Here is a 27,882-nt window from a genome sequence, read left to right as displayed (position 1 = left end):
GCAGCTTGTAACCAGGGCACTCCTCCGAGTCACTCCTGGGCGTACTCTGTAAGCATTTATGTGGCTGCTAGTAGCCAGGGCACTCCTCTGAGCCCCTGTTCCTTGTTCACCTGCTGTGCAATTTCCGCTGCATTCTGTTGCTGAGAGACACCTGCCCTGCCCTGACCCGACATGAAGCTGGCTCTGCTGCCCCACTATCCGCCTTTAGGAATCCACCTCCTGGTTTTCCGAAGGCCCTCTTATTGCACGACATTCAAAGTCGGGTCCAGAAGGGCTGGATCCTTATCAGATATTCAGCAGATCTTCATTTCAGACGATATATTTACGAACATTCATTTGATTGAGAATGTTTACATGGTGTTTTTCCTAAATATCTGTTGTGGATCTGGCACTACTGCACCCATGTTAGAAGCACTTGTGTTACACTATCGAATCCACTGGCGCACAAGGGTAGTGCCCCTTGTTATAGTATTAGTACCCGCGAGTTGGCAGTTAAAGTAGCGGCCCGTGCAGGTAAGAGCGATGGGGCGGGGAACTCAAAAGATTACGACGAGGGAGAATTCTATATAAATCTAATTTTCCCTTGTAGTCTGTCAAGTCCACCCCCACCCCTACCCCGCCCTATCGCTATTACCTGCATGAGCTGCTCCTGGGCAGTTAATGTTTCTATACCGTCCTTTCTTCCCAGAAGAGCCCTCTCCTCCTCCGACAGAAATGTAGGCAGAGAAAAGTCAATGCACTTATAATACAAAAGACCCTTCTGCAGCTTCTGCTTACAACCAAAAGACCCCAGGCGAAGGTTGCCCTGCCAAACCGGGGCTCCACACATAGCAATAGTGTGCTGAAGTGTTGCAGGTAAGTACCTTTCTTCTCTTATGCCATGGTCGGTTCTTAAAGTCCTCGGCACGTGATGTGTTTTGAGAACGCAGCTGTTCAAATCAGTGGAGGGTGGTGCGTGTCCAAGTGGTATGGATTAAGGATAAAGGTTGATTAAGCTTAGTTTCAAGTCACAGGAACGCCCACCAGGAGCAGCACCCTGGCTGCTCAGCCGTTTCCATCGACTGACACTCACTCATCCAAGCACAAGCACACCCAGCATTCTAATGAGCTCACGCGCTGGCCGAGCAGCAGGGACTGGGAGCACTGGGGGCACGCATAGTAACCTAGACAAGTTACAACCGCTGCATAAGCACTGAAACGATACACTGTGCGGGGTGTTTAAATGCCGCTGATTTTTGTAAGTATTAATGGTGCTCCCTTTTTGTTCCAGCGGCCGGAGCTCCTGCTGAGTCTGGGTTCTCTTTGCAGCTGGGTAACACCTGTCCTTGTGCTTTCTTTTGCAGAGTGTTCACGAGCCCACAGGCCCCAGTGAAGGGTACCTGAGGCTTGAACAGCTGACCAAGCGGGCCGTCTCGCCATACCTGGGAACGCATGGGGTCCACAGCAGCTGTGTGCTCGGTAAGGCCCTGAGCGGTAAAACCTCTGTACAAATCCTTGCCTGTTGTGGGACTGGGGAGGAGGTGGGGGCAGGAGGAGGCCTGTGTACATACATTCCAGCACAACAACAAGAGAAAGTCTGACCTCTAAGCCAGTTGGACTCCAGACCAACAGACCTCATATCTGAAACTTGTCCAATCGCTCCAGACTGTGGGAGATTGTGGTGTAACATCTGGACTTCCTCTAGAGACTGCAACAGCTGCAGCAGTGCCTTGTTTACTGTCACAATCCTGGTGCCTTTGCTTCATAGGAGTCCTGCGCTTCTGGTAAGGCGGCCTTTGTCACAGTTTGGTTCCAAAGCTCTAGGCTGCGAGGTCTAGAGAAGCACCCTCAGACAGTCTACGACCCCACAGCTCTCCGAACCTGGCTCACATGGTCGTAACTACACGTGCAGGCCATGAGTGAAGTGCCCCCCAGCCACTGCATCGGGGAAAATGACGCAATCCAGAGATTGTCGCCCCCTGTACCGAAGACATTGGCTTGGGTTGCGGGCATCATCCCCACACTGCATCTGGGTCATTGGCTACCACAGAACACCACTCGTGTGCAATGTCACTACTTTATGACCAGTGCAGTCTTAATGCACGGGCACGCTAGTCAGGGGCGGGGGGCCCCACGCGCATAGGGGCCCCATGCAGATCAGAATTTAAGACACATTTTCAGTTGCACATTTTTATTCCTGTGAGTGTTTGCGTGGGCAGGGCCCAGTGCACTGCTTTGCCCGGGGCCTATAATTCCGTTATGACGGTCCTGATTATGACTGCCACAATGCTGTTTGTTGGATGTGGATGTGGGAATCCTTTGGCCACTTCTCTATTGGGTCTAAAGTGCTGGCACATGTTCACTGCCTCCTACCCAGGGCTTTAAGTGGGCCGGGTCTCAAGGGGTCTGATCACTGGCAGTTGTTTAAAGAGGGCCTCAAAACCGGTCTCTATCGGGCTCTGTTTTCAGCCCTGGCACAGGCGGTCCATTTTTGCAGTTTGCTGTCACTGCAGTCCGGAAAAAAGTGCCAGGGCGCAAAACAGCCCGATAGAGACCCGTTTCGAGACAGCAGACCCTACTATGTGTGCTTCTCACTAGTGGAGAAGTTATGGCATGACGTTATACCAGGTGAGCCTTGTAGGGGAAGGGAAATCCTTTAAAGAGTCACTTTCTTCCTGGATTTCCCTTCTCTTTTTGAAACGTAAAAGCAGCAACATTGTGGTAGGGTCACCAGGGCTTTAACTGGAAGCTTTTTCAATATTATACGTAACAAACCATAGTTGCTGCTTATTTATCTTATGCAACTAATAACCATTGACTTAGCCAATAGTCCTTACTTGTTGTAGGTATGATGTTACTTGTTGTTTCACATATCTGATTCCAATGACAGAAACCGCAAAATACAAATCTGGCGGCACACTATGTGTTGCACAGATTTTTAGCTTAAGTGTGTTAAAGCCACGCTCTTAATTACACCAGCCACACCCCTTTGAGAGACCCCCTAGTTTTTTCATCCCACTTAAAGTCCTGCTCCTACCATAGTTGGAGGCTGGCATACTATTAGTTGTAGTAAGTGTTGTGGAACTCTGGGGCTCTTCAGTGCTTCATTTTTAAAATATTAAGTACCAGGGCTCTGACCAGGAGGCTACTGCAGCTTGCACAACCCATCACCCTTGTCGATAACTGCCAAAACAACTGCTAACCATCTCTCTCGCATGTAAATGCGAAAGTTCAGATTATTCCATGTCCCAAAGGAATGTCTGGGGAGGCAGGTATTTGCAATTTTAATGTATATTGTATTCCTAAACTACAGTTGTTCTGATCATCTCTAAATTAGATGAGCAGCGCCACCATGTGGAGGACTGCTCTATGCCTAGTGTTGACAATTCAGTGCCAGTGCCGAGCACCAGAAACCAATTAAGTGCTGGTAGTAAGCACCGGAAAGCCCCGGCTCAAATTAAGCACTGCTACCACATTACTGCATCACTACAGCAAGTTCCACCAATGCCCTCCCTTCATGTGCAAGTTTATGCAACGTGAAATGCACAAAAATTGTAGCAGCGGACCTTGCAATGCCGCACCTAAAACCCAGTTCCAAATTTTTTTGTTAGTTTCTGTGCAGCCACCCTCAACGTCAGCTGCTAATTGGCGTCGCTGTGTTTTCTAGGTCACAGGAACTTTGTTTGGCTTGTATGGGGCGCACAGGAAAGGAGTCCAAGAAAAACTGTCAATTTTGAGTGTATGAAAAAGTTTCTTTATTTAAAATTATTCATTCTTTTAAAATCAGTCACGGTGCAAGGTTGTGCCTTGGGACCATACATGCCGTTACTTTGATGCGGAGGAGGAAACTTTTTTAGGTTCACTATTTTTGTACCAACACTTGACTGTGGGAGAAGGAATTGATACAGCTTCATCCTCCACAATCTTAAGCACTGGAGCGTGATACGTCGCCATTAGGGGATCCTACACAATTACAATTTGAGGTTCTTCTGAGGTCCACGAACAATTTAAGGTGGAATAAAGTACTCGTACACAAAACTACTGAACCAACAGGATAACTAGGAATTCAAGCTTTTGAGACAAAAAAACTATTTTTACGACTCTGGAGCATCTGGGCACGCGCTACCGGTTTAAATATTACTCGCCCTGAAGAAACTCCTTGGTAGGGAGTGAAACGCGTTGGCTGATTTTGTTGCAAATTGCACCGTGACTGCTTTTAAAAGAATGAATAATACAAAATAAAGAAACTTTTTCATACACTCAAAATTGACAGTTTTTCTTGGACTCCATTCCTGTGCGCCCCCATACAAGCCAAACAAAGTTTATGCAACGTGTTATCATGAAATTTCATGAACATTTTCAAAATATGCTTTTGTCAGGAAATGTAGTTTCAGTATCTCGCATCACTTTTTCTCACCTGAGCATACCATGCAGAAAGAAAATATATAGCGAGAAAAAACAAGACAGGTCGGAGCAGAAAATCGTCTCTTGGTGATACATGCATGTAAACTAGTCAGAGATCTCACACGACTTTTTATACAAGGCGTGCGCTTGGGTAAAAGAAGTTCTGTAAATTTGCATTATGCAAAATTTCAAGAAAGGTCTTGAGTACCCAAACCTGAAAATTCAAGAGTTTTGCAGATTTCGCCGGCATAACTAAAGATTTCTGCAAGTTATTGTTCCCCAAGATGGACCAAGAATAAGTCATTACTGCAGTGGATTGCTCCTCAAGATAATCCTGGAATGACTCATTCTTGCAATTTATTGTTCTTAAAGATAAACGAGGAATAAGAGGAATGAGTCATTGTCGCAGTGGATTGTTTCCCCGAGATAGACCAGGAATGAGTTATTCTTGCAATGGATTAATCCCCAAGAAGGACCAGGATGAGTCCCTCTTGCAATGGCTTTTACCCCAAGATAACCCTGGAATGAGCATATTTTCAATGCTGAACCCCATCTAGTTTTGTACTCTTTGAACAACATGGAAATTTTTCCTAGACTGTATACACAATGTGTTTCCTAATGGTGGTTAATTTAAGCCAGTGGCTGCAGATGGTGGCCAGAGCATTTTTTGGGAACAGGATCTTATTTTTTATCATTGTATTTTGACCCGGAGCAAGAGAAAGGCAGACAAGCTACACTTGAGGGAGAAAAAAGCAAAGCGATGACAGAGACCAAGCAGGGATGAAAGCACTTACAAGAGTGAGAGACGGAGACAGGAATTGTAGGGCTGTGGAAGAATAAAGAGGCATTAGGTGAAATCACAACTAGCAGCCTTGAGATTCAGCAACCGGGTATCGGGCAACGCTGCCCCCTCCAACCCCCCCCAAAAAAACTTTGAGCACCTGCACTTATTTATTTACAAATTGTGCTGTGACAGAGGCCTCCTATTTCTTATTTTTTCTTTTTTTTTTAATTGAGCATTGTACGAGGCCCTTTTCCGTTGATTGTATAAAACATGATCATTTGAGTCATTTAGGTTTCAGCTTTAAATATGTCAACATGTGTAATAGTTTTCTAAACAGGTGGCATCCAGTTTAGTTTGCAGCTTGAAAGATATTTGTAGGAAGAGGCGCCAGCCTTTCAGTCTCTAGTTGTTATTCAGATGTACAAGCTTAATATTGTGAGAATCTACTGCAGTTACTCAATTTTTCAGTCTCGCTAAATCACGGAGCATTGCAACTAAAACCTTAAGCTTAAGACCTACTGCTAAGGCTTTGGGTCTGTCGCATGCTCATTGCATTATGGTTTCTTATCTACTTGTTTTAATAATTCCTTATTATAGTTTCAGATGACGATTATATGTATTGTATTACAACTATGTTCGAAGCATTTACCATTTTGAATATCTTGATATCGACAGATCCGCCGGACCCACTTCGTCTATTCGACTCCCTGTCTCTCATACACATTCTCGTATTAGCCGGTCCCTAATAAGGCGGGAAATGTGTGTATTTCTCTTGTATTTCAAAGCAAACCTTATACGCCAACGGTTGAGCAGATACCAACTCAGCTGATGGTCACACTCTCCTCCCTTCTGCGGAGGGAGTGTTTGGTGTGGAGCTCAAACTGTAGGGGAGGAGTGAGCTGACCATATCTCCACTCCCAGCCCATGACTCTTTCCCGGATGTGCCCTAAACCTTTTGTCACCGTCATCACAGGTAGATAGCATCCGACTAATCAGAACAAATTCTTAAGGTATTAAGCATGTGTTCCAACTACTGGAGAGGATGGTCTTGTGGGTGGCCCCGGAACTTCCATTTCTGATAAGGCTACTGCGCACGTCTTCACATCTTTCCCGCTGATAATTCATTCTATATATCACTCTCTCATACGCTTCCATGTTATATATCTCCCTTTACCATGTGTCAACGTCTAGATATTGGTTTGTTCTCCATGTCCGTAGCTATGTTATTTATACTTTACTTATGAAAGTAGCAAACCATCTTTTCCTCTAGTACGTGATTTCAGGATATTCGCTACTATTATGTAGCAGCACTGCTCGGCCAAGTTAGGATGCTTTATACAACAAGGGTTCCACTCATGATCTTTTAGACTGTGTCCCTGTATTATTTCAGGCCAGGGTATTCCCAAATAAGGTGGACAATACTACTGTTTAGCTGATCGCATCTCCAGCTAGAAGCTCCTAGGAGTAACCCAGCATCACACAACTTCTTGGTAGACCAGTGCCACCTATATAGGATAAAAAAAAATAACCAAATCTTTCACAGGCTACTTTCAGGGGTTTATCGTGGTTGACAAATGCTCTACGTAGTCATGGCTGGAGTATTTACATTGTAATCGCTAATATCACCCATCTTTTATATGCTCTGTCATTGGGCTGAGAAAACCTAGTTGATCATGATTTTCCAGAGCACCAAAACTGCCCCTCAAAATGTGTCCCAAATATGTAACTATTTAAGAATTAAGGATTCTGGGAGATTACAAAGATGTGGATCTAGTATTTTATTGAGACAGTGGGATAAACAACTATCGTTCCAAAATTGGTTTGTGTGACATATTCCTCAGCTCGCGGTATTAAGGATGGGTTAGCTTAACCCCTTCCATGCTGATGACAGAACGGTTCCGTCATCAGCATCGGTTGAGCTGTGCTGATGACGGAACCGTTCCGTCATGACTCCGCCCGCGCAAGGCGGAGTCAGCACAGGCGGAAAATACGCCCCGCATGGAAGGGGTTAACTATCTAGAAGTAGTTGCTCTGTTTTGTTCTTTTAGATTCAATATCTACTCATATTGGTTCGGTTTCTTCAATTCTTATGCTGTGGTTACTCTACATAAGATCTCAATTGTAAATGTTGCTGCTTTCCATCCTTGTACTGGCTGCCCACTGCCAGGCATAGGATATTATGAAGAATATGAGGATATTGGGAGTCAAAACATGTTTATCTCTCAAGTAGTCACCAGATCACCCATGCGTTCTCCAAAAGGGCTCCCAACGTTGACTCGTGGGTTTTCTAAGGAGTAATGTAGTACATGTCTCACCTGTGCTACTTGGAATGGCAACCAATGTGATTCTGTATTAGAAAAGCTTCGCGCACCATTGGTAGCTGTGAACAATTTAGCCATTTTGGGGTGGGGCTTCTTCCCTCCCCATGTAGTTTGGTCGCCTCTTTTGTCATTGACAAAGTACTAGAGCAGGTAACATTTCAATTACATAATTAAAGTATGGAATCGCATTAATCTTAATTACCTGAACCTTTCCCCACTTAAATACATTTAAGATGGACCACCTAGACCGCTACTATGATCTCCCCATAAACTTTCTAGACTGTTCCCTCTTCTATTCCCCCCCTATTTCCCCCATTATCATTTTCATTGCAACTTTCCGCGAATAGCACACTACTCCGGAAACCAAAAAGGATTAACGGTGGATTATTATAGTGAAATTTGAGTTATTTTGAGTGGTGGCCATGTGACTACATGCCAACCACTCAACAGAACACAAATTTCAATATAATAATCCACTGTTAATAATTTTTGGCTTCCGGAGTAGTGTGCTACTCGCCGACAAGCGATTCGACACCTCGTCAGGTTAGTAAGTGTTTTATAAATGTAATTGCAATACAATACTTTAACCCTGTTGGGTAAGTGACATACATTCTCGTCTTCTAGTTTTACCAGGCTGCTGTTCAATCGAATCCCAAGGTATTACACTTTGCATGTGGTCCATCAAAATAGGTCCTCACAGATGGTGGCTATTATCAGGTATCTAGTAAGTGGGCGTGCCTTTCACTTCCTCCAATTAATCTGAAGTAGTGTGGCTCACTGGTTAGAGGCGGCAGACCCGAGAGCAGAGGACGGCCCGGGACCAGGGTTCGATTCCCGGCGCGGCAGGTTTCTGGACCAGGGTCAGCGGACTCGATAATTCTCTCGCCTCGGTGCCCACTCTGATCAGCGATCACACTCTGCAACTCTGGGCATTAGCTTGCCTCATCTTCACTAACGGCCCCACCAGACCGCCGGGGATGCCTGGTCTCACCCTGGAGATACCCACTAAGGGACCATCTCTCAGGGAAGCCAGGAAGGGTTTCGCAGCGGTCGAAGCGCCTTGGGACCCTCCGGGTAAGTAGTGCGCTATATAAATGCCTATACATTTACATTTACATCTGGTATCAGAAAAATTGTGAAATTACCCCTATAAAACCATCTATGGCTTATCTTGGATTTGATAAAGTACCACAAATGTTGTCAGTATAAAATAAGGCCTTGTATTCTACCACTATAACTCTGCTCGACACCGCTTCAGTAAACGTCACATTTTAGAGCCTACACTTGATTGGGTGTCAGTCTCGATGGAAAGAGGACACAAATTCTGCTTCTTATCTTAGTGTTTTGGCATCTTGAGTAGTATGAATTTTAATAGAAAAAAAAGCAAGAATCTCTGAGGGGTGTATGGACATGGAGCCATATGCATCCCGGATCGACAGAAATTCCTGATAACCCTCTTGTTGCCTCAGTTGCATGGAAAGCGGCTGACTCGGCTTACCGCCCTCTCATGTAGTGAACCCGTGTTCAGTCTGGACCTTGTGGATTATGTTCATGTCGTATTTTACTATAAGTAGTATACTTAGTGCCATGCAAGTGTGTGGTGGAGTATTGTGAAGTTAGAAAGGAGACCTGTTGTGTCTTTTTGGATGGATATTGCTCATCTCTTAATTTGTACTGAATATCTCATCAGTTCTCTTCTTAAATACGCTCTACCCGCCACTCAAATATTTTGGGGTGGGTCCACCTCATCTTCATTCTCCTCTAAATTGGTATGAATTGTCCGTCCTAGTCATTCGTTTTCCACGGGGCGTTTGTATTTTGGCGTTCTGAGCCACCGTTATGTTATCGGGGTTCCAGGATCGATACATAACTGTATGGTATTGTCATCTCGGACACTATTTGGTTCAATTGTCATGCCTGTCATTCGGTTCAATATCAACGCTGAGATTGGGAAGAAATCTATATGGGTACGTGCACCTCTGTGCAGGAGGTGCACATGATGGGGTGTGCGGTTACCCACTGGCAACGTGTATTAGAGTTCATGGTGTGATTAGGGTAGTAAAGGCATGCCTAGTTTTGAGGACATTTATCTGCTAATTTCTATATACAACTATTGTTACTTGATTTAATAGTTAGCAATAGCGTTACTGGCTAGAGGAAGGGGATTGTGACTTCCCTTGCAGCTTCATCCTCCTGACAACCTTTGAACTAAGGTCAAGGAGCTTGCAGATGCCCTATCATTACCCCTTACAGTAGAGTAATTGTATTGCTCTTAATTTGCAACAATATATTACTATGTAGTGTCTTATCTGGAGGATGTCGAATTAGGTGTACCACTAGAACTGTTTCTGAAGAGAAATTAACCATTCACTTACATGTAGATATATTGTCAGATTTTTCAATTTTGACTCCAGAGACCATGATCTTGTCACTCCCTCCAGCCAGCTTCTTTCTTTCATGTGAGTTTCGATCAAGTTACACCTTTCATAGTAAATTGTTGATCAGTATCTTCCTGCCACTGGGACATGTCCATGTTTGCACCATCTGGCTAATCCAGGAATCCTTCAAGCCTGCTACAATCCTCATATTCCACAGTTCAGCTATCCCGACTTATTAACATAGTGGCCAGGTCTAATAGGCTGTCCCGAATGCCCAATTTCTCCAGTCATGGCTGAGTGCCAGGAATCTTTTTCATCACTATGCCATTTCCTGTGATAAGTTTTGTGATGCGAAAATCTAATGACTTTCGTATAATAAGGGATATGTCGTTCACCTCCATGACGGTCTCTCTATGTTGATATCTAAGAAAGCTGAGATCTCCACTGTCCTCTGTAATATCTTGTATATCTCTATCCTTGCATCTATATCAGACAGCTGGGAACACAAGGTATGTCATTCTTAAATTAAAAATTAAAAAAAGCCTTGCAGATCCTATTATCCCAGCAAATTTATAAGCCAATTTCATTACTTCCAGCACTTGGACAATTGCCTATTTATATGCCTTGTCAGGATTGTTATGAGTATCTTAAAATAAGTAATCTGCCAGATCATCATAATCTGGTTTCTGAGTCACTCTTAGCACTGAAACAATTTTCCTTTATGGTTGGCCTTCTCCAGCATTTCTCATTGCATCCTCATTCCAAGATTGTCAGACATTGGTGTTCAAGACCAGACAGTATACTTACCTGGATTTCTCACTTTCTTTTTCTTTTAAATATATTTTATTGAACTTTTGCTTTTTCACTTATATCAACAGTTTTCCACACACATATGTCATTGCATTAAGTAGTAATGTCTGTGTTGAATAATTAATACAACAGTAGCATTATACCATTAATTTCAGGATTGGTCATTATGAGGAAATGGAAAATCTTCATTCTCAGGGGTCTTACTAATATCAATAAAAAAAACTTGGCACAGAAGCTGAAATATGAAAAGACATCTTTATTAAACTTTCAATAAGTGAGGCTACATCACCCAGCTGCCTTAGCAATTGAATGAGGCAGTCCAAGGAATACAGAGAACAGAGGCCTTTTATATGCTTAGGGTTACAAAACTCCGCATAAATGTAAGGGCAGTCCTAGCTTTTGTAAGCATGCAAAAAAAAAAACAACATTCCTTCTTACACAAGCCGGACAAACCCATAATAAAAGACCATAACCCATATCGTAAACAAGCTATAAAAGGAAGGAACAGAAACAGATGAGACGTAGGATAAGGGGTGTGTATGTGCATACCAAACTTTACAATCTCCTGTGCTCTGATCCTTAATCTTGATCAGCTACTGGGCAAGGAACTGGTCTAACAAGGTCAGCTTCAGGCTACAGGGTCAGTTCACTCAGGTTATCCAGAAGTCCGCTAAAGTCATCGGCCTATGTGAGGGCAACCACAAAATGGCTGCCATGCACAAAACGGAACCCAAGGGTTCAGAACGAAATCTTCAAATACACAGTGAATCCATTGGTGTAACATGACGAAAACACTCATACTTGCTGAGCTCACTGTTTACGGTTCGCCGTTACCAAAATCATAACAGAACCACGACTTTATGACCCAGGTTCAGAATTCACGGAACCTCAGACCCTCCTTTTGCCCTTACATAGGCAATAACCTAAACTCACGTCAATCTGAATCCAGGTCAGATTCATCAAATCATTAAGATGTTGCTGGAGCATAATCCTATTACTTAGTAACTCTCTCGGGACAGGTCTCCTTACACACGTAGTAGCACAAAGGCCACATAAGGCAGGACCAAATAGGGAATACCTCTATCTGTAGTATGTGGCATAAGACCACACACCCAACAATTAGTGATGTTCACTACTAACTGGTGTTGGTGCAGAAGCTGTACAAAGGAATTATTAGTGAACTCTGACCTCCTAACCAGTTCATGTTCTGGTAAAGTATGGAAAGAATGCAAAGAAGTAGTAGTAGGAAGAGACATAGGTTGGGAGGTGGATGCAGAAATCAATTGAGTAGAAAAAACAATCCCACCCATAAAAGACAACGTCATGTTTAAAAAAACACTAGAAAACACGTTATTAATAACATATAGACAACAAGAGAAAGTAGTGACCACTATTACAAACGAAATTATAATTTTTCACAACCCTAAGCAAAAAGCAAATCCTAAAATTATCTAGTAATATTTTTATGGCTCCTATGCATTTCAGTAACCCATCACATGTTCAGGTGAAACAGTGGTGATCCTCATCAATGCTCTGAGGTGAAAAAGGGTATATTCTTCCACAGAGAGTGGACTTTATTCTGCTTTTACTAAACAGAATAGTACTTTAAAATAATGCCAGCAAAACAATCAGTCTCCTAACACCTAGTCTATACAATCACACAGAAACCTCTTGTGAAACCAATTATGCCCAGAGTCTATTCAAAAAGCCTCTCTGGCAGGCTTCTATTGTCCATCAAATCTGCTCCTGTTGTTGCATGGGCCTCTTGATTCAGGCCTCCCATGGAAAAAATGCTTCTCAGTATCCGTTGTAGTGCCCTGCTGGCAAACTAGCTCACTAGAAAGTCTCAATGTCTCAATGCAGTGCACCAGTATCTCTCCTCTGCGGCAGACACTACAGACATTGTGCTCTTCATTGGTCATGGGCACAGATGATCTCGTGCAGACCCGGGACCATTCTCAGGCTCCAACACATCATTCAGTGTCCGAGGACGCTCAGGCTGCTCTTTCATGGGCACCAGAATGTAGTGCCTTTTGCCAATCTTGGATCCTCCGGTGCACTGCACTTCCGTTGGAGCAAAGGAAAAGTGGGGTGCGTGTGGCCAAAACTCAGGCCAAGGGGCTCAAGGGACTGCACACTGTCAGAGGTTACCAGCACATGACAGGCGCTCTTTTGCACTGAAATTCTGGTTCTGTGATGTCCAATGCCGTCTGATGGAGCAAGTGCAATGATTTAAACAGTTCATTTTATAACGAGGGGACTGCAAACAGGTGGCCTGCGATCTTCAGAGGAGTGGCCACACGCCATGGGACAATTCTGGTCTAGAATACACTGTCATTTAAAAAAAAACAATATAAATAAAAAGGCAGTAGGCAAAACAGTGCCTCTAGGCTTTTTCAATTGGGTTTCTGTGTGAGAGCATATCCTTCATCATCTAAGGGTAGATAGCGACATGAATAAGTCTAAAGAAAATTCTTAAACAGTCTGGTCATACAAAAGGGAATTATACACAATATGGGGGTCTCTGGTACATTACTGTAATCTGGAAGTGTGAACCTGAACAATACATCAACAATAATAAAAACTGACAAGTGAAAGAAATATGGAAAAGAGAAATGGGACTAGGTCACAGCTAAAATCCCCTATAACTAAGCATGATGCGACATCGGTCAGGGGAGAAGTGACAAAAGAGAAATATATTGGAAGAACAAGAATGTGACACAATACCAAGAGTGTGAGTGATAAACAAAAAAGAAATCACAATAGTTTAAAAATTTAACTCTACCGCTGGCCGCTACACCAAATACGGTAGCCTCCGCTAATGTTCCAGTTCCTTCTTCAGGGAAAAAAATGAAACCTGGTTTCCTTTATGGTACAAAGCCATACACTACTTAGGAAGCAGAACAAAACTGACTAATGTAATATAGAAATTAGGTCACCATGTACAAGAGTCACAAATCTATAATTTATCCTTGCATCCAATCAGGATACATACATTTAGGGCTGCCTGTTCCTTTAAGGGAAGAGGCGGTAAGTGACTGTGACACACTTTGATCCTGTATATCTTTTTTTATTTTTCTTGAATACTATTCATAGCCAATATTGACATACACTGGTGAAGTGTTGTCTGTGTCGTGTTCACAAAAATGAAAATATCGTATTTGTGAAATTTAGCAAATCAACCCAACTGTAGTGTAGCGATACACATCGTCATGTATATCCCTTCACAACAAAGGTAAACTTGTAATAGTATCAAAAGCAGCAACATAAAACAAAAACATGCATAACGCACATGTCAAGCCATCAGATATACTTGCTGTATATCAAGCACGAAAAGCATAGACAAAACAATAACATATGTAAATGAGCGGTGACGCACAATACCATGTCCCAAAACCCAATATTCGGGCCATTTGGGCCTTCTTAATTTATCAGGTTTAAAATCCTTACCCTCCTTTTGACAGTAGATCACCAGTTAGTGCTGTCAAATACAACTTTCTAACATACAGGACCAGCAAGAACAATTCATGATAGGACCAAATACACAAACATAAAAGACACATGAACATTTCTTTCCAAAGGAGTTAGGCAAAAAGACAACTCCTTTCAACCAACCAAACTCACGTGTCTTGACTTCCTTAAAATCACCCAAAACAATCCATGAATGATCTGTAGGCAGAAACAAAAAAAACATACACAACACACAAAAGAGACATTTCTCATAACAAACAAATATCAATTATAAATTTTAATCAGAAGGCAAAACCTGATACACATTAACAAACACAAAAATACATTTCCATTACTTAACTGTTACCATCTTGTCAGGCAGCTTGCAACATCAAATCACCTTAGTTTTGCCTTTTTAAAAGTAAAATTGTTACACTGACACCCCAGATTAATTTGGCACCTCCAATTTCCCCACTGTAAAAAATAATTCTTAATTGGCAAATCGTTCTTACTTAGGCATGTAGCCTTCAAAATTTTAGTAAAGGGCTGCATCTTATTTTTTTGTCTAAGACTTAATGCAACACTTTGTTTCCTGTCAAATAAAAGCAACTAGCAAACAATATTTTTTTTCAGAGCAGAGACACAAATGTATCAGTTCTGCAGAGCATTTAACATGATGTTGGGACTGTCAAAGAAACCTTTTTTAAATTTCTTTTGGAATTAAGTTCTTTAATTTTATTGATGTTCTTATGGAGAAACCAGAAACCCAACCTTTTAGAGGCCTGTTTAGCAAGGTCCACAGAGACAAGGCCCTAATTTAAAAGGTCACAAATGTCAACATGGCAGCCTCCTTCCATTGTTTACAGGGAAACTAAAGAAAGTATCTCAGCGTGACTTCACAGAACCTTAGCCCCTTAAGTGCTGCCTCAGTGCATTGGCCGACGGCAGCACTACCTCCCCAGTGCTGCGCACGACCATTGGACGTCCATTCAGCACTAGTTCCAATGGACAGCGCAGCACTGGGGAGGAATGTTTAATAGCATCTATGAGGTTAATAACACACATACCAGTTTTTAGAACAAATGCTTGTTGCAGTGGTTCTCATTTCATCTACCTTAAATGGTTCTCACTGAGTCATTTAAAAGGAAAACCCCAAAATGGGGACAACCTGCAAATTTGTATTATACCTATATGTATGCATTTACTGAAGCCTAAAGCACTTTAAAGCTATTATAAATGGCAAGAATGCTGTTTTAAATGGTCTATTTTACCCAAATTCGACTTTGATATTAGGGGCACTTAAAAATAAATATCCTATAATTGTTTTACATATTAATCATCCTCAGAATGTGCTCTACAAATTGGAGAATTCGGACATTAGACATATCTCATGTAAATCCTTAGAAAAATGAGTTTTGTACGCCTGCGCTAAGTGAAATTCCATATGCTAATGTTCTCATTATGCAGTGTTACACAACTTAAATTAAATTATAATGCTAGGAGGTCACAGTATGAGCATTAAGCTTCATGAATAGTAAAAAACGAATTTTGTAGCACTTATTTTTAATAATTATTTTTCAAAATGTATTAATTATTTTTAATAAACCCAATCATTTTTGATAATTCCACATATAAAAGCGAGCTGCATCCCTTGCCTATCATTTTAGACGCATTCATTTATAAGCCTAAGCACAGAAGCCTAACTTATAACATGACAAAATGTTTGCGCCACTTTAAAAGGACAATTTTTAATTAGCAGCAGACCCAAGAATATGCTTACAAAATTTTGCTTAATAGACTAAACATAAAAAACTACAAACACACATTTGAGCTCATTTCAGACATAAACAGAAAAGGGGTCAAAACACTCAGGACATACAATACAGCGCGCTTTAGCCATGCATTTCGTGAATTGCGCCATCGCTATTCACGTACAGAAGTTGCACTAATGGGAAAACCACATAGAAATTTAAACACACATTTGACCTCCAAATCAATACTCAGAAGAAAAACAAAGAACAGCCCACAGACTGTACTTGAAGCAAACCATTTGCAAATACTAGTTGTAAGTCATATTTACAAGAAATGCTTCTCAATAGTGATCCCAAAAATTCAAAAACAGCCCAACAGACTGATGTATGTCCAAAAAGCGAAAATACACTCAATTCACTAGCTTTGGCTTGCAGAACACCAAACAAAATCGTTCTGCATATCTTCATTCATAAAACTGCGCAGAACAAAGGATCCTTGTTTTGTATTATGTCATATTTTAATTCCCTGGGGATACAAAATCACCAAGGAAGAAATATGTTTTTAAATCTAACCTATTTAGATATTCCCTTTAGGGGAAGCCGGCTAATTTACTTCACATCATACTATGGTACCTTTCAAAGAAGCAACACATTGTTCATGTGAGCTCAAAACAGGCATGCCAAAAATACTGCGGAATACGCAAGTATTATAATCAAAGTAGTGCTTAAGGTACTTTTCGTACGTGCACCGTTCCTAAGGACCAAGTAGAGAAAATTCTCCTCATTACCTGTTCTACACAAATTGCAATTCGCATATCCAAACCTATACAAACAAAAAGTTGGCCAACACAAATTCCAAAGTTTCAAAGCTACATTTCCAAATTTGAACAACCAAAGGACTGGGAGCGACCCCCTTATACTTAACTCTTACTTTTACTAAACAAAAGGTTATCCAAATTCTAACTGTCGAGTTCTACATGACCTAACGGTCTTTTTAGAATACTCGCGCCAAAAAGGTTCTCAGTCAGGAGTGACATCATGTGGAGGATCAAAATCAGGAAGATCATAAATATACTGGGCTGCAGAAACAAAGAATCTCCAGAATCCCTGTGCACAGAGTACCTTCTTAGTAGAATCCTGTTCTGTCCTCCTCAGTAGATTTCAGTCTCCTGACAAGATCACTCCCACAGAAAGTCACTTCTCTGATGACCCCCGCGTTGGCTGCGCCATTTGAGGAAATGAAAAATGTACATTCTCAGGGGTCTTACTAATATCCATAAAGAACTTGGCACAGAAGCTGAAATATGAAAAGACATCTTTATTAAACTTTCAATAAGTGAGGCTACGTCATCCTGCTGCCTTAGCAATTGAATGAGGCAGACTGAGGAATACAGAGAACAGAGGCCGTTTATTAGCTTAGGGTTACAAAACTCTGCATAAATGTAAGGGGCAGTCCTAGCTTTTGCAAGCATGCAAAAAAACAACAACATTCCTTCTTACACAAGCCGGACAAACCCATAATAAAAGATCATAACCCATATCGTAAACAAGCCATAAAAGGAAGGAACAGAAACAGATGAGAAGTAGGATAAGGGGTGTGTATGTGCATACCAAACTTTACAATCTCCTGTGCTCTGATCCTTAATCTTGATCAGCTACTGGGCAAGGAACTGGTCTAACAAGGTCAGCTTCAGGCAACCCTGTCAGTTCACTCAGGTTATCCAGAAGTCAGCTAAAGTAATCGGCCTATGTGAGGGCAACCACAAAATGGCTGTCATGCACAAAATGGAATCCAAGGGTTCAGAACGAAATCTTCAAATACACAGTGAATCCATCGGTGTAACATGACAAAAACACTCATACTTGCTGAGCTGACTGTTTAAGGTTCGCCGTTACCAAAATCATAACAGAACCACGACCTTTATGACCCAGGTTCAGAATTCACGGAACCTCAATTACAGCACAGCAAAGGGTGATGCCTGTTCGTGCCCTGTGTCTAAGGCCTTGTGTAGTCCCCTAACAAAGATGGCGCCCGTAAATCGGCTGCCACGAATGCCCTCTAAATGATGGCGGACGCAAAAGCACCCAGTATCTGTCCCTAGCTGCCCTAATTCCTGCAACTGCAGGGTGATACAACCTTTAACGTGCAAGTAAGAACTAGCTAGCGCTAAGCTAGAAGTACAGAGTATGCGGCGCAAAAATAGTAAACAGCGCAAATAATGTATTAAGTAACAACTAAGAAGAGTTTAAAATATAGCAGCAGCCAGCGCGCTACAAACAGCAAGACTACCTGCGCGCGATCCTTCTGGCGTTTAAATGCGCTCCTGCGCGCTTAACCAGACATGGGAAGAGTGTGAGGGGAGGAACTAGTCCCCTAACAAAGATGGCGCCCGTAAATCGGCATGACAGCACATGAGGGGGGGTCTTGTGCCTTCCACTTTTTGGTGATTAATCTCTTGGCTACTACCATCCCCAAATCTAGGAACCTGGAGGACACTCTATTACTATGTCTCTGCCAGAATAAGTGTTAGTTGTAAGCCTGCCACTCGAAGGGGACTGCCTGTTCCGTGCAGGGTGATAATGTATCCGCAACCTCCCTCCAGTATGTAGATAGGCATGTGCAGCTCCACAACATAAGAAGCAGGGCTGCATCAACAAGGGCGCATCGCGGACAGGCAGAGTCGACTCGGTTAAAATATTGATTAATTGTGGCGGGTGTGAAATATGCCCTTAGAGTAACGAAATATTGTACTTGTTGGAAAAGCACGTTTCTGGGGACACGCACTGAACTTTGCAGTACCTGGGCCCACTCTGCGTCTGAGAGCTGCCTCCCCAAGTCCTACTCCCACTGGCGGCAGAGTGGCTGCAGGTCTACCTCCTTGTGCTGACAGAGGGATGCAGCGAACCACCGCGTGAGGTATCTCCCACATCCCATGACGTGTAGGTACTGTATGGTAAGGTGGGTTTGTGGTTCAGTTGGGAGGTCCCCCCATTTAGTCGCAAGTGTGGGTAGTACTGAGCGGTGCAAGAGAAACTGACCTTGGGGCAGCCCCTCTCCAGTCTGTAAAGATGTATATGGGACTATCGCACCATCATAGTATAGATCCCCATAAGTGTGAATTCCCACCTCATGGCAGTCATGGAGTTTAGCTGCCGCCACCGTTGTTTGACTTCTAGGAGACCCCTCCAGTCTCGAAGTGCCGATGCGTACGGTGTAACCTGCTTAGTTGTATATAGGCTTCTGCGGAAACATCTATGTGCTACTTTGAACAGTAGAGGTTCAGGGTGTCTTGTGGTTGCACCTGGGTGAAACAACTTCAGCAGGCGCTACACCAAGTAAGATGGGTATATTGTGGTAGTGTCTTCACGTTGCCCATCAGACCGCTATCTAGCTATCCACTGCAGTTGAGCGGCTAGATAATATTGTGCGAAGGTAGTGACAGCTAAGCCTCCCTGGTCGGTGGGCAGATATAACTACCTTACCCCCACACAATGGTGGGCGTTGCCCCATAAAAACTCCCTAACCATGTTCTCCAATTTGTTAAAAAAGGAAGGTAGGATATACAGAGGCAAATTTGTGAAATAATATAAAAACAATGGTAATTTCACTATTTTGGTGAGCGCCACCCTACCCGTTACTGTTAGTGGGAGCGTACTCCAGAACTGTATTTGAGATCTTTTTGCTGTACTCCAGAACTGTATTTGAGATCTTATTGCTGTAAGTGTCCTACCCAAACAAGTCTACTGGTTGTCTGTATATACGTATTCCTAGATTGCAGAATGTGGTTGCCTCCCACCGCACGCCACCAAGAGAGTACACCGGGTCACAGTTTTCTCCCTTAAATAAGTACAGGCAGGACTTGCTGGTGCTGACCCTCAGCCCCAACAGGGTGGCAAACGCTTGCAGAGTATGTGCCAGTTGCTGAGGCACATTCTCCACATCAACCAGCAGGTCATTCGCAAACAATGAGACTTTATGTGTGCCATCCCCGAGCTGGATGCAGTCGTCCAGTGTGACCCAGATTGTCTCTGTTATCGGTTCTATGGTCAAAGCGAAGAGCAGGGGGGACTAGGGGCATCCTTGTCTGGCCCCCCTTCGCACTGGTATCGTATCCGATATATATGGCCCCGTTTTTACTGGTACCGACGGCTCTGTGATTAGTAGGCGTACCATTTGGTGGAACCTAGCAGCCAGATTGTATTTCTCTAGCGCCATAAATAAATATTCCCACTCTACTGTCAAACGCTTTCTCTAGGTCTAAAATTAAACATCCTGCGCGCTTCCAGTTGCGTACGGTGTCTGTTGCGATTCTAAAGCAGCGTCTTAGGTTGAGTGAGGTGTTGCGGGAGGGCACAAATCCGTTTTGGTCTGCATGAATCAAAGAGTGACTCACCTGAGCAAGTCTGTCCGCCAGGACTTTCAGCAAGATTTTATAGTCTACATGGAGCAAAGCCAGAAGTGTACATGAGCACAGCTCGGTTGGCTCTTTATCAGGTTTAAGAAGTGTCACCAAGTTTGCCTCCTGTAACAGCAGTGAGAGGCATCCACCTTCCAGGGTTGCTAGAAACAGTGTGTATATTTATACACACTGTTTCTAGCCAGTGCCAGTGATGTTTGGTATGCCTTCTAATACTCCTTAGGGAGTCCGTCTGGACCAGGCTTCTTCCCTGTGGCTAGTACTACTATTGCTTCCCTAATTTCCTCTGGTTTGAATGAGACTTTTAGCATTTCCCTATGGCTCTGTGTCACCTCTAGCAAATGCATGGCATCTAGAAACGATTTTAAGTCTTGTACACTGCACTGCCCACTAGGTTGATAGTGCTGCATAGTGTCGCGCCATGGTAGTGTGCATCGCATGTTGGGTATACACTGTCTGCCCTGTTTCTGTGTGCAATGCTCCTATTCGTTGGCGAGTCAGTTCTTGGCATATGAGCCACACCAGCATCCAACCTGCCTTGTCCGCCAACACATGTGTCTGTGCCGTATGTGCTGCATAGTTGTGGCATCCGAGCTGCTCTAATTATTGTGCCCTCAATGATGCTAGCTGCTGTGCACCTCCTCCGCTCCCTGGCTCACATGTTTCGTGTCACAGGAGCTGTGTTTCTATCTCTTTGAGCAAGTAAGACAACTGCTTCCGTATGTGCCGGGGTTGTGGAGTCTTCAGTGACGGGTCCTCGCTAAGACACAGGAGCGTCGCCCCATTACCTCGGAGCAGCAAAAAAGCAGGACAAAATAAAATGATAATAACTGATGTTATTTTCCTTTTATTTTGTCCTCCTGATGCCGCAGTTTCCATCAGGTGGTGGGTGAGGCTGAGGAGCAGGGGAGGAGCGGTATGACCTTCCAAGTGTGCGAAGACTGTTTTGTTGGCCCTCTCGGGTCGCCCAAACCTGTCATGGGCACTTTCCCCCTCTCCATGCCTGCATGGAGAACATGCCCACCCCTACAACCACTGGCTGAGCGCCGAGTCACGGCCATTAGACAAATCACAATACTGCATTACAGTGTTGTGATTTGTTGCGGGGAGTGTGGGAGCCCTGGTGGTACCGGTTTCTCAAGCCAGGAAGAGGATGCATGAGACGTGGGGGCAGCTGGCAAGAAGGTAAGTGATTTATTTTTAATAGTGATCCCATAACCGCCCATTCCCCCGCCCCGAACCCCCCGCTCCACTTCTGTTTTCAGGCAGCAGCCGCGACTGGGAGTCTTGTGCTTATGGTGTGATGCGAGATTGTATCGTGAGAGGTCGCTGCAGTTTCACCTCGGTCGAGGAGGGCACGGACGTAGTCTGGGGTGGTATGAGGGCAGTCTCTGTGCTGTGGTTGCTCCGGAAGCCAGACTGGGAGAGGTCCAGGATCTGATTCACTATGATGAACTCGGAAAATTGGGCATTGATAGCCATCTCAATGACATTGGCTGATAAGGAGTGTAGAGAGATGGATCTAAAGTTCTTGAGGTCAGTCGTGACGACGGAGGCTTTCTTCATCAAGGGTTAGATCTTTGCGTGTTTCCAGTCTTCTTGGCAGGTGGCAGAATTGAATGAGCAGATCGGCGGTAATGGTGCCTGCTCTGTTGAAGATGTGGTGCAGGCAGGGGTCCGATGGTGCTCTGGAGTGTATGTTCTTCATGACCTACAGGGTGTTGTGTCAGTGCAGTTGAATATCCTTCGGTGGAGGTTGCGTGCTGTGGTGTTGGTGTCTGTGGATGTTGGTGGAGGAATTTTGCTTAGGGAGGTGGTGACCTTGTTGCAGCTTCTGAGAGGGTAGCGGTGGGCATGGTTGTGTATGGTGGGTTTGGTGGCAGCGGTGGTGTGGCTGGAGGTGATGTTACTGATGGAGAAAATGGGGTTGAGCATGTGTCCTGCTGACTAGGTTGGGGAGTTGACTAGTTGTTTGAGTCCCATGGTGGCGAGGTTCTCCAGCAGGGATGAGGTGCTTTGGTCATTAGAGTTGTCCAGGCGAAAGTTGAGGTTGCCGAGGAGAATGTAGTCTGTGAAGGTGAGAGCATGGGGTGCGATGATGGTATTTCTGAGGGTGGTGGGGTCTGGGGGGGTCTGTGGATGAGGGTGTCGTGGAGGGTGATGCTCGGGTTGGTCTAGACCTCGAAGTGGAGGTGCGGAATGTTGGCCGAGTGGTCGTCTGTGTGGGTGCTTTTGGGTAAGATGGTGATACCTCCCCACGGTTTGTTGACGCAGTCCTTGTGGATGGTTTTGCAGCCGTCTGGGATGGCGGTGGCGATGTACGGGACAGAGGTGCAGTTTATCCAGGTTTCCGTGAGGATGGCGATGTCGGGTCAAAGTCTAGCAGGTCTCAGCTCTCCACGATGTGTTTGTGGAGGGAGCGTGTGTGTAGTAGGATGCAGTTGAGGCAGCCAGAACCGGTGTTTGTAGGTCATGTGGTTGGCGGGGCTAGTGTGCCATGTAGGGCGAAGGTGCAGCTGCAATTCCGACAGGAAAACGGGCCTTGGGTGCCCATCAGCGATGTCCAGTGGCAGGCGGTGTGGAGTGAGCGGGGACAGCGCTGGTGTTGTAGCAGTGGATGGGGTCTGGGAACCAGGGTCCGTGGCGCTGGGCGCGGTCCTGGTGTGGACCTGGGATCTACGACTTATACCCAAATGTGGTGATGTTGGAGTTCTGCCTGTTAAGCTGAGTGCATCCTGTTCTGCTCTACCAGTGAGTGTTGCAGGCCATGCAGCTCTAGATTGCTGCGCCTTGCGTCGCACATACGCCCCTGCAATGTACCCCATTTTTCGGCTGTCACAGGGTTCTCCTGACTCATCGCCTTCTTCATAGGTGCTCTGCTCCGCCCTCTTATCATCTATTTCAGTTCCCTGCTACTAATTGTTTCCCTTTCGGTCCTTGTGTTTCAACTGTTTTTGCATGTTTATCTGGTTTTAGTTGCCAGCTTAAGTACATGCCCTGCTCTTTCTTCTCTCTCTATTTTCCTTTCTCCCCCCCCCCAACCTCCCTAGTAATCCTCTGTACCCTCCCTCACAGGCACTGACTCTGTATTTCTCTCTCCCCCCCTAGACGCCCTCTTCCTGCTGACACTGAGCACTGCTCTCCCCTCAGTCTCTGCTCTCTCTCCTCTTCCTCTGCAGACCCTTGCATGCTTCCCACCAATATTGGCTCTGCTAATGCTTGCAGGATTGGATCACAAACAAACCAATAAGAGTAGAAAACAACCATTGCCAAAATGAGACCGGCTGACTTTACGAATGCTTTGTATTATCTGTTGCTATCAAGCTGTTAGAAAACATATATTGGCAATTAAAGTTAATAGATTTACTACACTTCACCTCACCAGACCCTGTTTTCTGGTCTTATGCTCTGTCTTTATCTATTGCGATTTCTCTGTGTCTGGTTAAATGTGGTCGTGAGATACAGAACAGTGGCTGGTATCCCCCCCACCCTCCCTACAGTAACCCCTTCAGTTTTGATCTGTTCAAATAGGGTGTTTCATGTTACCCAATATAGGTCCAGTATTTTTGCATCTGATAGCCTCCGATCATTACTCATCGAATGTGATCAATATAGTCAATTTCAATATTCCCCATTAAAATGGGGATTAACAGGCAGATTGTTGTACTTTCTGAACCATAATCCCCATGCCCTTAGTATTTGCCGCCCCGTCCCCCCTAAAGTAAATATCAGCAAGTTTGAGGCGCTATCTAGCCTTAATAAATACCCACAGTAGAATTCTATCTCCACTGTCCTTCTGTCGGCATCCATGCTATGAGGGGTTAGGACAGTGACCTGAATTTAATGAGACACTTTCTCTAGAGTACCAAGAGTGCCTCACCAGTCACTGTGAGACACATAGGATGACCCTGCTGGCAGTATAAGGCTACAACTGCCCCACCTAATCCGACTGGGACCACGCCTCTTTGAGAATGCGTACCCAGCTGAAAGGTCTACAGCACCCAGGATTTTCTAGTTGGGGTGGGTAGTAGATGGATGGTAGGCCTCTATTCTTGCCACCTACCAGTGCTACACCTCAGTGCTTGTCCTTGCAGTCTGAGCAGCAGACCAGCAGTCTGAGGTGGCTCTGGCTGCAGTGGACTCCTAGGCTGAAGCCCCCACAGTTTCACCCCCAGCAGTGGCACACTTCTTTCAGCGGTACAACTCTACATAGGTCCTCTTTACTGAATACTGTTGATGAACAATAAACACTGAATGTGGTTATTTGTACCACATATCCCATGCATCTCTTTCTCTGGGTTCACCAACTTATTGTCTTTACAACTATTTGTCCAGGGAGGCAGGGGTGATTTTACAACTCTGCAGTTGTAAAATTCTGCTTTGTGAAAAACTCACTGCCTATCTTTGATCACTTCAGTGTTCTGTAAAATGGTCCATGGTGGAAGCAATCTACTGCTGGTGATCGAATTCGAGTTCCAAATACAGAGGTCACTGTTTAAAGAACTGTACTTCAATTCTCACTTGTATCAGCAGCCAAATCAGATTTGTTTTGGGATGATACATTTGACTGATTTAAACAGCAATTTGTCCAGAAATTTTGATTTGCCACAGTTCGACCATTCCAAATTAATCTCCGTTCAGAGCATTCGGATTGGCTGCAGCACACTCATCTTCTGAGACCACTTTTCAGTCCAGGAAAATACTAGAAGTTTTGTGGAGTTGGTGTGCAATGTGAACTTGGAGCAGATTAGACATTAAAAAAAAAAAATGAAACTCAAAGTATAACAAGCATTTACAATGCAACGGTCTCGCCTTTGCCAAAGTTAGAGCTATTGGCATTGTAAATGACAACATTTTTATTTATGTGTTTGTTTTGAAAACAGATAAATAAATGGCATTGTCATTTACAATGTCAATAGCTTAATCTCTCGAAAATGCGAAACCTATTGCATTTTTACCCACCCACACACCAACAGAGAGCCCCATACACACACAGAGAGCCCGCCAAACACACACACAGAGAGCCCGCCACACACACACACACACACACAGAGCCACCCCACACACACACACACACATGGAGAGCCCCACACACACACACACACACAGAGCCCACCCCACACACACAGAGCCCCCCAAACACACACACACACAGAGCCACCCCACACACACAGATAGAGAGCCCCCACACAGAGCGAGAGAGAGCCACACACACACACACACACACACACACACAGAGCACCCCACACACACACACACAGAGCCCCACGCGCACACAGAGCCCCCCCACACACACAGAGCCCCCCACACACACACACAGCCCCACACACACACAGAGAGCCCCACACACACACAGAGAGCCCCACACACACACACACACACAGAGAGCCCCCCACACACCGAGAGCCCCCCACACAGAGCCCCCCAAACAGAGCCCCCCCAAACAGAGAGCCCCCCAAACAGAGAGCCCCCACACACACACAGCCCCCCACACACAGAGCCCCACACACACACACACACACACAGAGCCCCACACACAGTGCCCCCCCCCACACACACAGCCCCCCCCACACACACAACAAGGAACAGGGGGGGTCAGAAAAGTGAGCGGGATGAGGAACAGGGGGTGGGGGTCAGAAAAGCGAGAGGGACGAGGAACGGGGGTGGGGGGTCAGAAAAGCGAGCGGGACGAGGGACAGGGGGTTTGGGGGTCAGAAAAGCGAGCGGGACGAGGGACAGGGGGATGGGGGTTCAGAAAGCGAGCGGGACGAGGGACAGGGGGGAGGGGGTCAGAAATACGAGTGGAACGAGGGACAGGGGGGGTCAGAAGAGCAAGCAGGACGAGGGACAGGGGGGTGGGGGGTCAGAAAAGCATAATTTCCTGCGTGAGGCGGAAAGTAAGTAACATTTCCATATCTGCATGGCTCAGGTAATGTGAATAAATTGAGACTCTGGAGCGCGGCTTCCACACAGACGGGACCGCAGCTGAATGCGGGGCGCCGGGGTCAACGCCGTCCATTATGCATCCTGTGCGCCAGGCTTGCACCTTGGCCCGACGCTTGTTTTCTTAGTGTAGGCTGGGCTGAGCACTAATTGTGAATCCGCGTTCTCCCATTTACCCAGCTGTTCTCCGATGAAGACATGCCCCGTTGCAAATTGCAAGCGACAGTGATTGACAATCGTGCACTGAACTCTGCCTCCAACCACGACATTGTTTTTAGACTGTTCAAGGAAATGCAGAATATAAAACCAGAAACGAGCACTCGTGTTACCCTTTCCTTCTGATTGACCTCGGAGAAACATGGTGGTGTGGAAAGCTCCTCTCTAAGGCAAGAGAGGAGAGCTCCACACCACCATGTTTCTCCGTGGTCATTCAGAAATGGCTCGGAGAAACGCCCGTCATTTTTGGGATTGAGGGGCGTGTTTTACTCTCTCTCCGCTTCCCATTGGCTGGAATGTAAAATTCCAGCCAATGGGAAGAAAAAGAGAATGAAACGAAAAAACACACTCCTCAATCCCAAAAAGAAGGGCTTGAACGGAGTGATGCCCCTCTCCTCTAATTGCTGGCCTCCGTTTAGGAAGCCCGCCAATGGAGAAGAGGAGCGGGTTCAAGCCCCACTCTCTGAAACATCAGTTTTCTCCCAGCAAGAGCTGTGCAAGCGCAGCCTTCGCTAGGCGAAACCTAAAAAACTGGATTTTTTTGTGAAAAACCGAACACACATAAATCACTAAGCAAAACACAAACCATTGATTTGGAGTTGAGCAGCGGGAATTTTGTTCCATCTTCCTTTCTGAAGGAGCCGGTCGGATAATGACAGATATTCCTGACAGAACACTTCTAGATAGAACAATGTGCTTTCCATCCACCCAAATCCACTGTTACTCTTCTGTTTGTTACACCGGTGTTTGAACACAAATGTTTAAATATCTTTCCCCTCTGTATTTCTCTGTCACTGCTTTCTCCTTTTTTCGCTGTTGTTCCTTCCATGCTTCCATGCCTGCCCTTGTGTCCTATCCCATGGCTTGGATTTCCAGCGGTTTAAACTTTACCGGAGAGCATAAAGCACAGGTAACCAATGTTCCCTCTAATAATTTTCCTCTTTGTGCAAAAATGTAATGTTTGTGTGTACGCCTTTCTGATGGATACTTCTAATGGAAGATTACTTGACTTTAGAATATTCCTTTGGCACCAACCACACCACAACCCCCACTTACTCTTAAAAATTGTCAAACATATAACGTAGAGATTTGTGACGACCTTAATGATCAATGTTACACTTTTTAATCAATATTTAATTAATATATATTAACAATTATACACAAACTATTTCTGGTATATTTATAAGAGAATTAATTCATATATTTACATGAAATATGTACAATAATCGTTCGAGACGACTCCTTAGATAAAAATGACTAACACCCAACCCTTAAGATTTCTCTCAGACATCTCGCATACTAGCATCAGACATATGAAAAACAACCCTCGACCTTACTAAAAATAAAAAAAGAAAACCAATCCTAGCCAATAGTCTTGTATATATCAAGCTGTGCTTCCAGTATTGGTGGTCGTGACTTTAGGCATAG

The 27,882-nt window shown here is 44.6% G+C and overlaps 1 protein-coding gene across 3 annotated transcripts in view; it reads left to right on the top strand.

Annotated features, from left to right (window-relative positions):
• Positions 1 to 27,882, top strand: part of PRR5L (proline rich 5 like) — a 260,905-nt gene that overhangs the window by 167,170 nt on the left and 65,853 nt on the right. For all 3 annotated transcript variants that reach the window (XM_086959532.1, XM_086959533.1, XM_086959534.1), the window contains exon 8: positions 1,344 to 1,458. In XM_086959532.1, the coding sequence (XP_086815658.1) occupies positions 1,344 to 1,458 (115 nt within the window). The remainder of the gene's footprint in view (positions 1 to 1,343; positions 1,459 to 27,882) is intronic.

The sequence above is a fragment of the Lissotriton vulgaris genome, chromosome 2_2, assembly GCF_964263255.1.
Source record: "Lissotriton vulgaris chromosome 2_2, aLisVul1.2, whole genome shotgun sequence".
Lineage (NCBI taxonomy): Eukaryota > Metazoa > Chordata > Amphibia > Caudata > Salamandridae > Lissotriton > Lissotriton vulgaris.
This window is presented reverse-complemented; position numbering and strand designations above follow the sequence as displayed.